A 17,311-nucleotide genomic window follows, 5' to 3' on the forward strand; every position below is an offset into this window, starting at 1 on the left:
TTAACAGGGACTTCAGGCCTTAGACACAGGGGATCCTAGACACCCCGGGCCCTGTTCAGTATCCAAACACAAAAAAGCACTGAAAGAAAAGGTGTGACATGGAAGACAGGCGAAGGAAATTGGGAGGCATTAAGTAGGTTTGTGTGCAGAAGCAATCGCCCAATCATGTTTTTCAGAAACATTTTCCTCTTTTTATTCCAAGAAAAAAAAAGGTATTTTCATCCCAAACAAGAAAATAAAACAAAACAAACATATTATTAATAATAACAACAATAATCAATCATTAAGGGGATAAGTATGACAATTCTCTATTTTCTCTTCTTATTTGTCACTTTGTCTCTATGATGATATTGGTCATGGTCAATTAAACATGCAGCTAAATAAGTCCAATGATGCTGATGGAGGTGGCGGAGTAGAATGAGGAGGAGGAGAAAGAAAAATGAGAAAGGAGGCGGAATTGTTGGCTGTGTTATAGCTCAGATAACAACAGAAAGGAAATGTGTGTTGGTCGACACAAAATGGCTGCCAGTGGAAGCTGTGGAAACAGTGGGGGACATGATTTTTCTATTGGTGGCTAAGCTAGCTGTAACATAGCTTGTTAGCAGTTTTAGAAAACCTGGAAACCACATGAGCTAGCTTTAAAATATAGTAAGACTTTAAGGTGATAGCTTGCTTCTTAAAGAGCATGCTAATGTAACCTATACGCCACAGACTGGTTATCACTTTATCAGCAGCTAAGCTTAAAATGTAACACTTTGGGTGCTGTGGACTAAGTTAGAGAATACTAACAGAGCTAACAAGTTGCAATGCCGTTAGCCGTTTGCTGTTCATTATTACTCCTCTTGTAGCTACCACTGGCAGCCATTGTGTCAGGAATGTTAATCTGAATTTAACAAGAACATCAGACTATACAGTGGGTATGTTAGCAGGAACTAGCTTTAAAACAGTTAAGATTTCAGGTAATAGCTTGCTTGCTAAAGAGGACAGTAGCTTAGCCTAAAGTACACTGATTCAGACTGCTTGGTCATCTTTTTTGATCTTGATTAGGTTTTCTCAAACTATATGGCTGCTTGTGGGAAGAGGAGTAAAAACGAGTAGGAAACAAATTTGCTATAGGAAGCTAAGCTCAGCCCTAACTGTGGAGGCTGAAGGTCACTTTAAAGCATGCTAACATAGCCCTCATTTAGGCTGGTTGTTTTATTCAATTCTGATTAGCATTTCCCATGCAAAAGGGCTGTCAGTGGGCGTTTTGAGAATGAGTGGGAAAAGATTTTGACATTAGTATTAGCACTTGTATCAGGCTGCATATTTCTGTCTGAATCTGACCCGTGCCCAAGCAGGTGGCGTCCAAACCCAACCCCAGCATGATGCAGTTAGGTTTGTACAATGTTTCTCCCTTATCAAGCAGACGTTTGAGTGCCGTTGTCTAGCCTAAGGTTTGACCTGTGTGCGAACACAACCTGCACCTGAACCTCAACTTTCAAAATTTCTGTCTGAACCTGGACCAAACCTTTGGGTACGCACAGGTCCCATCAGGCTCAGTTTGCATATCCACACACCAATCAGTATCTAAAAATCAAAACATAATCTTGTGGGTGCTAGAATCTAAGTTAATGCAGGCCAAAAGAGCATTGAGTTCTAATTAGCATTCCTCATAAAATGGCTTCCAGTGGCGCCTAGAGGAGTACGAATGGGCAGGAAAAAGCTAACTGAAATGCAGCTTGTTAGGGGTGTTAGCAGGAGCTAGATTCAAAACATTAAGACTTCAGGGTGATAGCTTGCTTGCTAAATGACATGCTAGCTTAGCCTACTGAATGCTGATATACAGTATCTTTAGAGTGGTTGTCTTTTATTGTTTTGATAAACATTTCTTATTAAAACCAATGGCTCTGAGAGCAGCAGAGCTAATATCCCCCTACAAAGAGAATAATGAACCTGAATGTGACAACTGCTGTCACCTATGATAGCTGTTCACAGCTGCCCAGCATGATCCAACTGATCCCAAATCAGCATTAAGAGGAAGCTCCATCTGAGCAGCAATCAGAAGATTCAAAGGAAGGCAGGGAAGAGAAAGGGGAGGGGGAGATGAGAGGAAAGAAAGGAAGCAGGGAAGGAGAGGAGATGACATAACAGAGAATGGCTGAGTTGAAATAAAACAAGTGTTATTTTCTTTGTTTGATAATTTATTTTTTCCCTGGTCAATCTCCTGTGGGTTAGGGTTGGGGGAGCAGGATGGTGGACAGAGGAGAGAGGGGAGTTCAAAGGTCATCATTGTGTTGGTGTGTGTTTGAGTAGGTTTGTGTGTAGGCCAGTTATCAGCTGCTGTCAGGCGATGGCTCTCGATGCATGGCGGCGCTCTGGTGTTTGATGCTGTCCAGGTACTCCTGTTGAGAGACGGCCAGCACCGACGCCAGGATCTCGTCGTCCTCCCAGTCCGTCAGACCTGGAACACACACACACGCACAAGGTAACAAACCGACAGGAAGTGCAGTTCTATTCAAATGAAGTCTTGGAGTGCATCCCAAATTGCCTACTACACACGTATGCACATGTTTCTGTCAAATGCCTCCAACATGAATAAAAATGCAGAAGGCACTGCAGCCACTCCACCGTCCAGTAAGCACAACCTCAGACATACACGGCCATGTGGCCATTGATTAATTTGCATGCTTACATGTAATGACACTGGCCACTCGTTCATTCACAATAGTAGCAGCATAGCTGACACTCTATGACACTCATGGGAGTGTCATAGAGGGTCAGGTTTATGGTGACAGAGGCCTAAGGCCTCTCTTACTATACAACCACTATATTACACGAATCACCACATCGTACATCTCATCACGTAGCCCACAGTTTAGTGATAATACGAAAACGTGGGAGCGCATTTCTAAATTGGCTTTATTTTGACAGACTGACCACATATTTGAAAACTAGATGGTTATGAAACAAAAATCAAGACTTAATCAAATGGCATAATAACAATAACAGTGAAACTTTTAACAGCTTTGAGCCTGCCCTGCCACCACCATAGGATGATGGGGTAGCACAGCATCCATCACCTCCATACTATGAAGTTATGTAGGACATCCAGGTACTACTCACCTACATGTTTTGCCTTATGAAGAATTCAGATATACTACTTGTCTCACATACACATTTTAGCCTATTAGTAGCAGGCAAGTAGGTCATTTCGAACAAACCCCTGGTCACCTCCCTGACTCTTAGGTCCTTCAGACTCCAGGAAGAGTCCTGTTGGTTCCAGACTTCTTCCATGTCCCAGTTACTGAGGCCACTGTGCCCCTGGGAACACTCAGAGCTTCAGACGTGGTTTGATCCCCTAGTCCTGATCTGGGCCTCACCACAGATGGACTTCATGCCTTGGTCTTTGCCCTGACCTGCAGTGTGAACCCTGGGACCTTATACACATAGGTGTGTGTCTTTCTCCACTCTGTCCAGTCAGTTCCATTTGCTACAGGGAAACTCCAGTCAGGGTGTAGACACATCTCAGACAGGATATCAAATGAACTCTACAACACGATGTGTAAAAAGCGAAGACTCTGAACACGTATTGAAACACTCGTGTTCAGAGCTGTAAATGACTGATAGAAAACAGGCCCAAAGAGTGTGTTTCCTCAGGGTGACAATGGGCTGCGCTTCACCTCGGATAACTTCTAACACCACGCCCCGCTCTGCTCAGCTGCTTCCTGTTGACTCAGGTCAAGCTTTGACAGTAAACAGCACAAACTCAAGACAACTATAATTAGTTTTATGTATCAAATTACCAAGTAATATGGTGATGCAATACACTGTTAGAAAGTTTGTGTGTCACACACACAGTAAGTAAACTCCTCTTAAACTGGTGAGAGCTGTTTCAGTTGTTTTTAATGTCGACCCCGATGACTGGAACTCAGGTAACAGGGACTTGACTGACTCGAACACTAGGTACTTGAGGCTGGAGTCAAACTCAAGGTTTAGTGACTCGACTACAACACCGACTGTGGGCATGTTGGCCAGCCCTCAGTTTGAGGGTTCAGACCTGGTTTAGGGCTCAGGTAAGAACCAGGTTTAGGTGTGGCTTAGGGGAAGGGTTGAGCTTAGACATTTAATTGTAAAGGTTAGGACCAACATGTTTCTGTGTGGATTTCTTACCAAACGCTGTCGGCGACATCTCCTGCATGATGGCTCTGTACTCCAGATGGTGACGACTCTGGTTACTGGGACCTACACACACAGTCACCAGATTAGCAGAACACACACCTGTGTCAGGTGTTACATTTTGGGTGGACACGCCCCCTCATTAGTTCAGTACAATCTGAGTATTTATTCCACAACTGAAGTTCCTGCGGTGGAAACATGCCATTTCCTGATTGCTTCAGCACTGCACGTGTCAGCCATGAGACACACATGCACTCAGGATGATGTACATGCATGTGTCAGTGTCTCTGTCTGTGTGAGGTGTGTGTTACCTGGTGCGCAGGGCGAGGGGGGTTTGCTCAGGATGAGGGCGGCTCCGGTCGGGGAGGGTGGCTTGTTGATGGTTGACGGGCCGGTCGTGAGATCTGAGTGGGAGGGGTCGGAGTCACGTTGTCGTGGTGACCGGGCACTCCACTCATCCAGTCCGCTGGAAGCTGCCGCAGTCGCCGAGCTGCAGGTGGCGCTGGCCTTACGAGGCTGAAAACGAAAAGACCCTGACAGTTACTGTTCGTCACCGTCCCTATGTGGAGGCCACTGTTCGGAGCGCACCTGGACCCAGAGTAGCAACCATTCGTGGAGGGAGCACACCTCCCCGGCTCTTTGCTTTGCAGCACATGTTCAGTGCCCACACAACTTGCTGTCACCTGTTGCTGCTGCTTTTCATTATTGTCTTATAATAAAAGGTAGAACAGTTCTGAAAGGCTTGTGAGAATAAAAACTTGTAGTTACAGTCCAGTGAATCCACTCGTCTTCGCGGAATGAATGGTAACCCCCCCAAAAAACTGGCTTCCGTTACTCAGTTTAAAACCTCTAGCTATGACCAAATGTTTGCTCATGTCTTCAAGATTTTTGAGAGGAACCTGGCTGCAAACAAGATGGCGGACTGTGACCAAGATTTGCAGAACCTTGCCTGGAAGCTGGGCTATAGTTATGGTTACCCTAACACCTAATCCACCTAACACATAACCCTGCCAGGTGAACAACTTCCAGCTAATATCACCAACCTCCTGCTGAGGTCAGCAGCCTGTTGTCATGTCTGCCACCAGGTTCCCTTGAGACTTTTAAAGGAGCACCCCACCTATTTTACTCCTAAACTCCAGTTTACTTGTCACAAAGTGAGAACAGTGTATGACCCCCTCTGTACCTGTCTGGCCTGTTTCTCCTGGTCCTGCAGCCACTGCAGGTAAGACTCCCGGGCCACTTGCTCCTCGATGGCCTCGTTGGTGGCCTCCCAGTCCGTCGCCCTCTTCTTGTCCTCCAACATCTGCTGCTCGATCCACGACTCCTCGGATGTCTTGATGGCTGACTTCATCAGAGACTGGTCTGCATACTTGGGGGCACAAGAAAATTCCTTGTCAGTTAACACGCACAGCAGTCCACAAAGTACCGACTTAATGTACAGTACACAGTTTTCCTGTCTAGCAAGTGTTAAATATCAACAAGAGGTTTAACATCACCAAGGATTCGGTGAGTTCTGACTCGAGTCTGTACGTTCACACCTCACTCAATTAGTGCAGTTTTAGATGGAACTCTGTGAAAGTACCAGTCACCTCCATGATCTGTGCTGTACCTGTCCCTTTCACCTCTCACACTTTCTCTGTCTCGCCTGTCTCCCTCCCAGCTTGAAACCCTGTTTTACAGTTTTAAAGTTGTTTTTAATGTGTCTGGTGGTGGTACCCCTGGTTTGAAGGCGGGCAGCCCCAGTCCCACGCCGATCGTGGCCTTGTTGGGGTTCACCACAGAGTTGTAGTGGATGTTGCGATGGTAGCTCACTCTGATAGGCTCATCGTTGTTCTGGTGGATGCCGTGGAATGTATTGATTGGCTCTGTGACAGGAGGAGCAGGGTCAGGTTGGTGGGATGTGATTGGCTGATGATGACAGATGTGCAGGTTGCTATTGGACACATAGACTCACCTGTGCCATACTGGTACACCTCCACCGGTCTGTTGTACATCTCAGCCATGGCCTGCATCTCGATGTGGTTGCCATGGCAATTGTTTTTCCTCTTCCTGTTAATGTATGTAGTGAAGTCCTCTGTCACGTAGTTGGAAAAATAGTCAGCGTTCTTCATCTGAAAGAGGAAACAGCTTTACTGCAGCAGATGGTGGATTCGCACCTGATGAACTGTGCTCTCATGGTGTTCTGTACAGACACTAGTGGAGCAGTGTAACCAGAGCAGAGGCCAATGACTCTGTGCACAGTGACAGTGTTCTCAGCCAGTGGAGCCGTTTGTTGGAAACAGACGTCTCTCATGTTTCCTAAGGAGGAAACCTGTCCCCCCAGTGCAGCGGTGAGGCCCACTGGGGGGGGTCTAATAGCTGGTGGACAACAGTGGAGGTCTATGGCACAGAGCGATAAGCTGGACCAGGGTCTGGACTCACTCACATCACAGTGAGGACACCACGTTCACTGGTGCTGCTGGTCTCTGGACGGGGTTTGTGCACAGCAACACACACAGAAAACCCACAGGCTGCAGCCTTTAAGGTGCTCTTAAAGATAGTGATTACAGTGAAGACATGAAAACCTTCTTCAGAAGGACCAGGGAGTAAAGTCTTTATTCAGTCTGGAATACCAGTTAAAACACAGAGCGGTTTGCACCTCAGTGGGTCTCAACACATCAAAACATGCTCAAAGTTTAAGAAATAACTAAACTACTCTTTTTGCCACTACATTATTTAGAGTGGAAAGACCTGCAATGCTCTCCTTTTGTGTCAGTATGTAACAGTCATGTCACTGTGTTCGCAGTACCAGCTGCTTCAGGTGTAAACTTCCAAACCAGGGTTAAACAACCTGCTTTGAAAGTTTCTGCCTTCTGTAGACCTAACCAGTCCTGGTTAGACCTAATCTGTCTTTGACCCATCTTCACTTCCTGCTCTGCCTGAGAGGCCCGAGGAAGGCGTTCCTGTCTTTAGATAAGTGTTGTTGGCTTTCAGGTGAGTGTAAGGTCAGAGGTCAGGCTGACTCACCAGGTAGTCCATACAGTGCTTCCTGACCACTTCATGCATGTCCTGATCTCCATAGACCTGATCAGCTGAGAGAGACAGAGACAGTGTATGGGTTAGTTGTAGACCAGAAACTGTGTGAACGCACAAAGGCAGACACACACACACACACAGAGTTTTGGTTCTGATTGTCGCATACGTCTCTTATCGAACCCTTTATCTCTCCAGGTCACTGATCAGCAAACACTGATGGGGAAATCAGTGAGTTGGGGTGAAAAATGACTAAGTGATGCTTCAGTTTTCAAGATTAGAGCTAATTGTTTTTTTACTCAATCACACATCGACTTGAAAATGACTCCAAGCACGAGTGAGTGTGAGATTGCTGAGGATTCCCGCCTCTGATGTGCAGCTCTCAGACTGTGGAGCAGTCGGCCGTCAGGAGCGCGCACACAGAAACTTGTCTCTTTCACACACACACACACTTCCTGCATTGGTATGCAAATAAGCATCACTTTGGTTCAATTTCCAGCAAGTCACATGGTCTGTCGCTGCGGTGATTCTCAGAACCCCCCCCTCCCCCCGACAACTTCCTCTTTCTGATCAGTGGTTTGTGCGCGTTTGTGTGTGTGTGTGTGAAGTCAGTTGGTGTGATGTTGTTGATGGAGGTGAAGGAGGGAAATGATGACTGATGGAGCACAAAGAGACACTCACAACAAAACTAAGAGCAGCAACAGGTGTGTGCATCAGAAACACACCGCGGGAATGTCCCAACACATCACCAGGCTGTGTGTGTGTGTGTGAATCATCAGCATGACACCAGTGACCTCTTCTACACACAGACACATGTGTATTTTTATTTTGACACTTGAGGTGTTTTTAGTTCAGGACTGAAATCAGCACCATGAATCATATGAACCGCTAACACACTGGAAATAGTGCGAGGGAATCTCCCCACAGATCAGTCAGGGTGGATCCCACACACTTTATGTTGCCACTGACACAGAGAGGAGGCAAGCAGACAAGGAGAGGGGACAAGGAGAGAGGACAGGAAATTCAGAGAACAGCAGACAAGATGGAGGACAAGGAGAGGAGGAAACAAGAAAGGAAACACAGAGAAGAGGAGATTACAGAGTAAAAGTCTGTTGTTGCTGAGAAACAACACTTCTGCAGAACTAATAAAAAAGCAAAGCAAACAGGAAATAAAAGCGAGCAGTCTGATTGGTCAGCCTGGACATTATTCTGAGAAGAGGGCGGTTTCTCTCTGATGTCGATCAAGTTTTTATCTGAACCTCACAGCAGCTGATTCCACCCCAACCACCAGCAAAGTGCAGAGCATTCTGGGTAGAGTAGTTCAGCGACAACTAGAAACACCAGAGAATAACAAATATAGATGATAAGTTTAATAAAAACTATGTTTAGAACTTTTTTTATATGCAGCCTTTTGTCTTGTGTCATCTCTTATTCTGTAAATCAACACATAAACAGAATAATAACAGCGATATACAATCAAAACTCTTGTTATTATTCATTCTTATTAGAGTGTGGATACCCAAACCAAGCCCAACGAGACCCCTCAGAGGGTTCAGGGTGAGTCTGGACATAAATGTAGATATTCCACCGATCAGCCATAACATTATGACCACCTGCCTAATACAGTTTACATAGGAGTCCCTGTGGCAGTCGGTCGGCACTCGTGTCACTCTGCAGCTCACTGTGCATAGTCTGTGAATCCATTTGTTTCCACAGTTCTACTGACAGGAAGAGCACAGATGTGTCTACAATTCAGTGAAAGACTTAAGTAAAAGGAGTGAAAACTGGTCATGAGGACGAGTTAGAGAGAATTATTTAGACCAGTCCAACAGCCTCACCGCTCTAGGTGTGATATCACCACTACAGCCCCCGACTCTTTCTCTTCATACAGACCAATGGACAGTGTTTCTCATTTTCAGCATCAGGCTCTGACCAAAATATGTGGCCTGATCCATGCTGTGTAGCGGGGGGGCGACAGTGGTGTGGTAGGTAGAGCAGCCGTCTACCAACCGGAAGACACCGAGGTTCGACCCTCGATGCCCTCAGTCCACATGCTGAAGTGTCCTTGGGAAAGACACTGAACCCCCCCAAGTTGCCTGTGATGGCGGCACGTACGCACTCAGCGGCCCGGGGCCCCTCGGCTCCAAACAAAATTTCCTTGTACGTGACACAATGTTACAATAAAATAAAGCTTCTTCTTCTAATATTAACAACAAAAACCAATGTCAAGGAGGTTTATTATGCCATTTTGGATGCATATAAGCTAGCTAGCAGCCGTTTGCAGACATCCGGCTGATGCCAGCACAGACAGAGCAGAGGAATCGGTTTCTGTCCCATCTGTGCTTCAAGTCTGGACTGAAGGATCTGTTGCTGTGTGTAGCTAGGTGGGACAGTGTTTATGTTTTACTTTATGTTAGTGGTGCAGGGTTTTTATTATTCCTGCTCAACTGTTTTACACATGTAGCTAATAAATATGTCACGCTGTAGAAGTCTTTCATTAGTAAAAGAAAACCGAGTGTGTAAAAGATCCTGGACTTCCTCTGATGAACTCTTGTACTCTTGTTTGTAAAATCTCAGCACTAGCAGGTTTTACCATCAATATCAGTTTGTCAGTTTGTCCACGCTCACCATTTGTTCACTGTTGGCTCTGCATTTGTGTCACATCAGACAAAAACTGAGAACAAAACTGTGAAACAAACAGCCAGAGACGGTATAAATAGAGTCTACTATTGTGAAATCCATCAGAACACGAGCTGCATCCAGACACACTGTGTGACCTGAAGGGAAAGTCCACCTTTGACCCAGACCGGACTCAGACTGCAGCAGAGTGATGACGAAACAACGGAGCTTCCTCGTCACAAACTGTACCGCTGACACTGTCTGGACATGAACACTCAGGCGCCGTGTTACAGTAAAAGCAGGTCATAGGACACTCGGACAGAGGTCACGAACATGTCTGGTCTTCACGTGCACTGAGTGACTCACAGCTGCAGCTCACTGCTATTTGAGTTCACATTATTACATCTCATGCTATTCACAAATACACCTCAGCCTACCCCCCAGTGAGCTGCTGGAGCAGCCTGCCAAACATGCATTTTGAGGGCGATTTCAAGCTTTGTGCGCTCTGGTCAGAATCAGTGGATCAGTTTAGACTTAGTGTATTTTCCCTTTGATTCAGTTTACCACAGAGAAAACTCCAAGCAAACAAAAATGCATCAGGCTACAAACCACAGGAAAATGTTCCTGTCATCTCATTCGTGAAGGCTGCGTCCACATCCCAGATCTGAAGTTTCCCCCCCAGTGCCTCAGACCAGATCTGGGCCACCTGCGAATGTGACCCAATTCCTCTCTGACCTCTGCGAGCGCCGTCAGAACGGTCAGATCAGAATCCATGTGGTCGTTTTAACGTCTCCTCCTCTGCACATACGGCCTGTCGTCATCATTTGGCGTCGGCCCCTCACAGACCGGTAACAATAAACATGGAGGAGAGCGACGACAGCGACGGGGGCAGTGGAGAGACCAGGACCGGACCAGGTTTCACATGTGGTGGACGTTTATGGAGAAGCTTCTGATCAGGACAAACTGGGAGGAACATATCGTAACCCAGTGGTTTGGGAGGAAACTGGGCCATTTGGCTGTCACACACACCACCTGGTTGTTATTGTTGTGCGCACGTGGCTCACATTTCAGTTACATCTGTGCACATGTGGCAGTTTAGGAGCTGAGCCGTGTTGACACCGGAGCCAGGTACACGGCACTGACACACACGGACAGGAAGCAGCAACACAAGAAGGTCAGAGCTGACTGAAACATCAGGTCTGTAGAAGCCATAAATCTGCTGTGTGTCCAGTGATGCAACTGAAATAACCACAGTGACTCTGGAGCTGAAACAAGGCGTTACAGGACACTGCAGGTCATGAGCTCTGCAGCGACACTGACTAGTGAAAGCAGGTCACACTGTCACAGACCTCGGAGGACAGTGACCTCGGCCTGTTTAGCTTCTCCAAACGTTTCCATTAAAGCAATGAGGAAATGGCTCCTCAGGCCTTGTTGACCAGTCATATAACTCGGCGGCTCATCTGAAGTGCAAATTACTCGGTGCATATAATATATCACAGGGGTCACATGTTTTGTACACTTTATAGCTGTGGCTGCAAAACGGCCTCAACCTGTTCTGAGGAACATCAACACTGGTTAAACCACTAAAAACACCACAGTCTCTTCCCCTGCTTGTTTCCTGCAGAGACCTGTATCAGAGTCACAACAGAACCAGTGGCAGCATCACACACAGACTCGACAGGAAGTCTGGACTGAATGACTGATTGGGCTACACCTGACAGGTGGGTCAGCTGAGGGTAGGGACCCGGGTTTGTATGTAAAGTTGTTAAAACCTGCTCCACACCCCACCACATGTACTCAACAACAAGGTTGTCCTGCGTACATGTTTCAAAGTCAATGAAAGAACTAATAAATATGCTATTTGTGGAGGAGGAACAAGTCCTGTGTCTAACTGCTCCTGCTGCGTCCAGCCTGTTCAGCCCTGGTGTTACTGGTCAAAGGTCAAGGTCAAAGTGTTTATTTGTCATATGCACAGTCAGGAAACGTGTTTCCCTGTACAATGAAATTCTTACTTTGCCGTCCACATGAATGCTACAAAATACAAATGAAATATAGAGTAGCTGGTGTGAGAAGGACAAGCACTCGGCCTCTGCTGCTGCTGAGATGTTGTCGGGCATCATCCCTATTTCTTGATGAATTCAAGAATTCCTGGATGCTTCAGGTTCACCAGGAGTTCACCAGGAGTTCACCAGGAGTTCACCAGGAGTTGTTGATTTTATAAGGAATTCAGTGAAACTAAGGTTTAAACCCTGATGGATGGTTTCTGGTTGATGGGAGCTAAAGCACGAACAACACTGCTGCAGTCCTCTGAAACACTCTCTCTGGTGAAGTCACACAACACTGGTGGACGTCGTCACCGTTTTGACGCACTCTTTACTCTTATTCTCTCTGATAAGGCAAGACTGGCTGCAGTGCATGCTGGGATTTATCAGTACACCAGGAACATGTCTCTGACCATCAGATGTTGCTCAACAGGCCTAAAAGAAACACATCTGACTTGCTGTATGTAACAGTGACACACACAATGTGTGAACTTTCCTCTGCATGGTTCGACTCCAGCAGCTCCACAGTCCTGGACTCACAGCAGACGACCAGACTGAACGCCCACTTGCTTTCATTCAGTCTAACCCCTGGCCCCTAAATCTTAGCCCTAATGCCCCTTCACATGCACAGGTAACCTAATTCTCTTTGGGACCAAGGGTAGAGCTACATAGCCCTTCAGACTGAGGGTTAGGGTTAGGGAAACCAGGGTTTCCAGAGGCAGAATCAAACCGGGTTTTACCAACAACAAGCATTGTTTAAGCTCAATACCTCAAACTAATGCAGCAACATTCTCAGATATCAGAGACGTCTTCTCTTCTTTGTTGTTGACAGTCACAGAATTCCCCGAGCCCCTTAACCATCACAACTAAATGTGTAGCCCCAACCCTAACCTGAACCCTGAAGCCAGGTCTGAACCCTTAAACAGCCTGCTGAAGGTGTGAGGACCGCACATCATGGCCTCACGTTGCACAATCGTCCTCGCAATGATGGTACTACTGAACTCAAATTTGTCGACACATCCACGGAAAGACACACACGTGCACACACTCCTGTCTACCTGAAACAGAAAGTGGACAGCTAGGTGTGAAAACTGTTGTGATACCTCAAACACTAAACACCAACACTTGTTCAAGTGTGTGCATGTGTGTGTGTGTGCTAAAGCTGACAGATGATTTCTCTGAAATGCATCACAAAGCAAAGAAACAAGTCTCTGAAAATAGAAGTGAAAATAATGAGAACTCAGAACGAAGACCAAGCGGACAGAGAGTTTTAACCTGAAGATGCTGCTGAACAGACGCACGCAGAGGCTTCGACCAGCAGCTTTTGAACATTAACCAAATACTTTGTCAGTGCATCTTTGACCAAAACAGGACACGTCTATTCCCTCTGGACAACAGTGTTCCCGCAGTCTGACCACATAGTCTCTTCTCTAACAGATACACTTCACACTCATACACCGTGTATTTATAATAAAACTAAAATCACAGAACACACCATCTGTTTGGATGCATTTCGATATGTACCAATGTTTATTATAGTGTGGCGTGATCTGAGCTTTTCAGACCAGAAAAAAAACTGGCATCTCTTCTTGTTGTTGTCTGTAGTCCAGTAAAACATGGAGCTTCACTTCACTTTCAGACAAACTGATGTGGCAGCAAGAAACATTAGGTTTCATCACTGAGGCAAAAATTTATAGACCATCCAGAGTCAGGTCACGATGGTGATGTTAAGCAGCTTAGTCCAGATGTCCCTCTCCTCAGAGACGTCCTCCAGCCCTCCTGGGGGACCCCGAGGCGTTCCCAGGCTACATGACATATATAATCCCTCCAGCATGTTCTGAGTCTACCCCAGGGCAAAACCTCCAGTGGGAGGCATCTTAGTCAGATGCCCCAACACTTGCCCTAACTGTAACTTTGAGGATTGTTTCCAAGTAAAGTTTGTCCACACAACCACAGAAAAACATGCACAAACACACACAGGCCAAGGTCAGTGTGATGACATACCTGCGGCAACATAACGTGTTATCTGAAACACTACCTGGACTCTGCTGACCTGCATGTGCCTTACAGGTAAACCCCCAGGTCTCTCTCTCTCTCTCTCTCTCTCTCTCTCACACAGGTGAGCAGTGTGTCAGCATCAAAGTGCTATATCAAGGTTCTCCTTTCAAGCTGAACCCAGTGAAGAGTCCAGCTGTGACTGAGGCCGTGCTCACAGCTGTGGGTGAACACTGACACCAGCTGGTGAGAGGAGGAACTGCAACTACACACCTGAGGACAGAACAAGGTGTGTGTTCATCACTCACCCACAGCTCTGAACAGACATGCGCCGTCCTCCTTCATCTTCTTGATGACAAAGCCCTTCTTCTCCCGCAGAGCTTTCTCAAACCAGTCCTCCTGCTGACGACACAAATACAGGGTCCGAATTATCCCAGACCAGGTCCTCCTCTCCAGATATGCTCCAACTAATCCAGGCTTTATTGTCTGTGAGGGGACATTTGCTTCGCAGCCAGATAAAACACATACACTTAAGCATAAGGCACAGCACAAAAATCCAAACTAAAACCACCATACACAAGCTCACTAAAGAATGTATCACAGTCACAACAAAATATAAGGAACACAATCCAATCAGAACCATCCCATCAGTCAAGATCACGTATCAGGTATGTGTGTAAGCTGATCCATGGCCGAGTCGTGCTGAGCATGCAGAAGCTCTGTAGATGCCCAGCGTGTGCACGCTGTGCAGACAGTGGTCTTTTGATTGAAATGTTCACTTCTATGCACATTTTATTGACTGTATCACCCATAACACATGGAACAAGTCTATTCTTTTCAGCATCTGCAGAACCTCTTTGCTAGAGCAGTTGTTCTCTGTATGTGACTTGCTGTTTTTGGCCACACCCCCTGATGTCATCTATTGATAAGCCTGGATTTAAGAGATTGGACTCTTTTGATTTTACCCACACGCGATGCTGAATTCTGATCTGAATACAGTGAAGACACACAATGAAAGATGAATTTACTGCTCATGCAATTAGGGATGAGTTCTGATAGTCAGGTCCATTTTGGATCCAGGTCCAAGTTGGTAAAATTCCAGGATTCATTAAATCCAAATGATTCCCTGTTGAATCTTTCATTTACGCTCTGCTTCGCAAGACGTCAGCACTGAAACAAGACTGGTGACGTAAACAAACACGTTACAGCTCCCAGACACCGTTGTTCACCGTGGCCTCTGATTGACTGGCATTTTTCTCTCTGTTAGTTTTGGTCATAGCCTTGTTCAGTAATCCACCTGTGGCTTCGGTATAATAGGACTACATATCAAGACATGAAAAGAGTCCAAAAACAGAAGGCGCATTGCTTTGTACAACTCTGCACTGCCATGACTTGAACCGCACATCTTACCTGTCTGTCAGATAAGAGAGAATGAATGAACAGCAACAAAAACAAAACTGGTTTCATGACCCTCTCTGGGTTTCCAGCTAAAGCTGGAACTGTTACTCTCTTTTTTATGTTAATAGAACATTTAGAACATTTTAAATGATATACAGCCATCTATTTGAAATTGTTCCTCATGTGCATTTTATGTCTCATTCATGTTGACAAATCGCTGTGGACAGGTGGTTCAGGAGGCTGCTGCTGGAGGTGCTTTAACCGAGGACACATGGGCACATACTCTGCAGAAGTCTGCTACGGACTGACACACCCCTTTATCATAAATCAGTTTGTGATTGGGTGACTCACATGAAGACTCAAGGAAAGGATGGCTCATGTCAGTTAAAATGTGCTCCTCTCTCCTCGCATCTTATTTGGGCAGGACTCAGTGACAAGAAGAAGATGAAAGTGTGGGAAACGTGGATGTGGTTAGGGGAACTGGGATTCACCCAGTGTCTCTGCAGCTCAGTGAGAAGGTGTCAGGAGGAAGCTCAGGACGACTGCAAGTGGAGACACAAGTGAATGCTGCTCCATGTGTGTGTGCGGCGATGATGAGGCTGTGACCTTCCTCACATGAAACTAACACAAGTGTCAGATTCCCATTACATTTTCCTTTGTTGAAGGTTTTACTGGAGCTCATCTGGCTGACTAAGCATTTCATCCTGTGTATTAATCGTGTCAGGCTTTTACATTCTTTTCAGCACAAACAGATATCACTGCATTACATGTTTCATTGTAGTGAGCAAGGAATTTGTAATCTGACTTATGAACACACCTGCGAACATGATAGGCAGAGATCAAAAACCTGGACCAGGTGCCTCAATCAGAGTCCTTTAACTTTGGGCACCCACAGATACCAAGTCTGTCTGATCCGCTGATTTACCTGCTTATTGTTTATTTAACAGGGACAATGCACAAGATATTTATTACACCAGAAACAGCTCAAAGCTCAGTTTCATCTGTAGGATACACAGGCTGCAGAATTAGCAGAGAACAGTTGGTTGCACCAAAATTTAATTGTTGATTAAATCTGTGGACTGCAAAAAGCTCCAAAGATCATGACTGGTGTACAAGTGTAAATGTAAGCACACTCATCTCCCACTGTTGTCTGGAGCCCAGTCCAAGCTCAGTGTGCACCAGAGGGAATATGACATGTTCTCACACTGCCCTCTAGGACAGACACTTTTCTAAATGTCATCCTCGTCCTCAGCTCTTTCACTGTCATTACTGATCAACGTTATGTTTTTATTGCTTCGATGTCTTGTTTTAAAAACTGCTGCTGATTAATTTTTCATAGCCCAGCTGATCAATGAAATGATTCATAAATGCAGCTCGCGTTAATTTAATACTTAAAAGTGTTTCTGTTTAACTGAGGTGGTTATTGTTCAGTCTGGAGGTCCCATACAGGAGCCATGAAATCTAAGGCCTTCTAAAAAGATTGTTCAAGACCTGCAGTCACCCTGTTCACCTGTCAGGTAACTCAGGGCAGTTGCCATGGTTACCTGCAGTGTAAAGAACGGCTAAGCTGGACTATATATCAGGGGCACACCTGTATCTGAACCACCTGATACCCAAACTGAAAACTGACATTGTGTAAACATATACCGAGTTTGGAACACATTATTGTCTTTGTAACTGATTTTAAAAATCACAATTAATTGAAATATAACGCTGTAGTCTTTAAAATGCTAAATTCCGTTTTTGCAAACCCATTTTAACATTCAAATGTTCAGTGTCTGTCTTCTGGGCTTTGAATACCCACGGTTATTATCCGTGACCGACCCTAAAAACCAAAGCTAATCGTACAGGTTTACTGTTTAAGCCACTTATGCAGCAACACTAGCATTAGCTCTAGCTTCTTGCTAATGTTATGGTTGCTAACGTTAGCTTCCTACCTGCTCCACGGTAGCCGGGTCCATAGACTGTAGCCTTGCGGCGTTCTCGTACTCGTCCTCGCTGTTGTTCCCGGCTCCTTCTTCCGTATCCTGGCTGGACCCCACTCCTCCCGGTCCGGTCACCCCGGGCTGACCTCCGCCGGCCAGCGC

General features: G+C 45.9%; 1 protein-coding gene across 1 annotated transcript; it reads right to left on the reverse strand.

Moving 5' to 3' along the window:
- Nucleotides 1–216: 216 nt before the first annotated feature.
- On the reverse strand, nt 217–17,280 carry otud5a (OTU deubiquitinase 5a). Its single transcript, XM_020614997.1, has 9 exons — nt 17,162–17,280; nt 14,135–14,225; nt 7,165–7,229; nt 6,113–6,269; nt 5,875–6,023; nt 5,342–5,527; nt 4,470–4,674; nt 4,153–4,224; nt 217–2,443 (listed from the first exon to the last, which is right to left on the reverse strand). Exons 1-9 carry the CDS (start codon nt 17,183–17,185, stop codon nt 2,316–2,318), a joined length of 1,077 nt encoding a protein of 358 aa, XP_020470653.1. The 5' UTR covers nt 17,186–17,280; the 3' UTR covers nt 217–2,315.
- Between the last annotated feature and the right edge of the window lie 31 nt (nt 17,281–17,311).

The sequence above is a fragment of the Monopterus albus genome, unplaced genomic scaffold, assembly GCF_001952655.1.
Source record: "Monopterus albus unplaced genomic scaffold, M_albus_1.0 scaffold155.1, whole genome shotgun sequence".
Taxonomy (NCBI): Eukaryota; Metazoa; Chordata; class Actinopteri; order Synbranchiformes; family Synbranchidae; genus Monopterus; species Monopterus albus.

Excerpts from the sequence above, each read along its gene's own strand:
- otud5a (XM_020614997.1), bottom strand. The coding sequence starts at position 17,185 with ATGGACCCGGCTACCGTGGAGCAG. Across the intron at positions 5,528-5,874 it reads TGCCCGCCTTCAAACCAGGG|TATGCAGACCAGTCTCTGAT; the intron begins GTACCACCACCA and ends TGTGCCCCCAAG. Across the intron at positions 2,444-4,152 it reads GATGTCGCCGACAGCGTTTG|GTCTGACGGACTGGGAGGAC; the intron begins GTAAGAAATCCA and ends TGTGTGTTCCAG.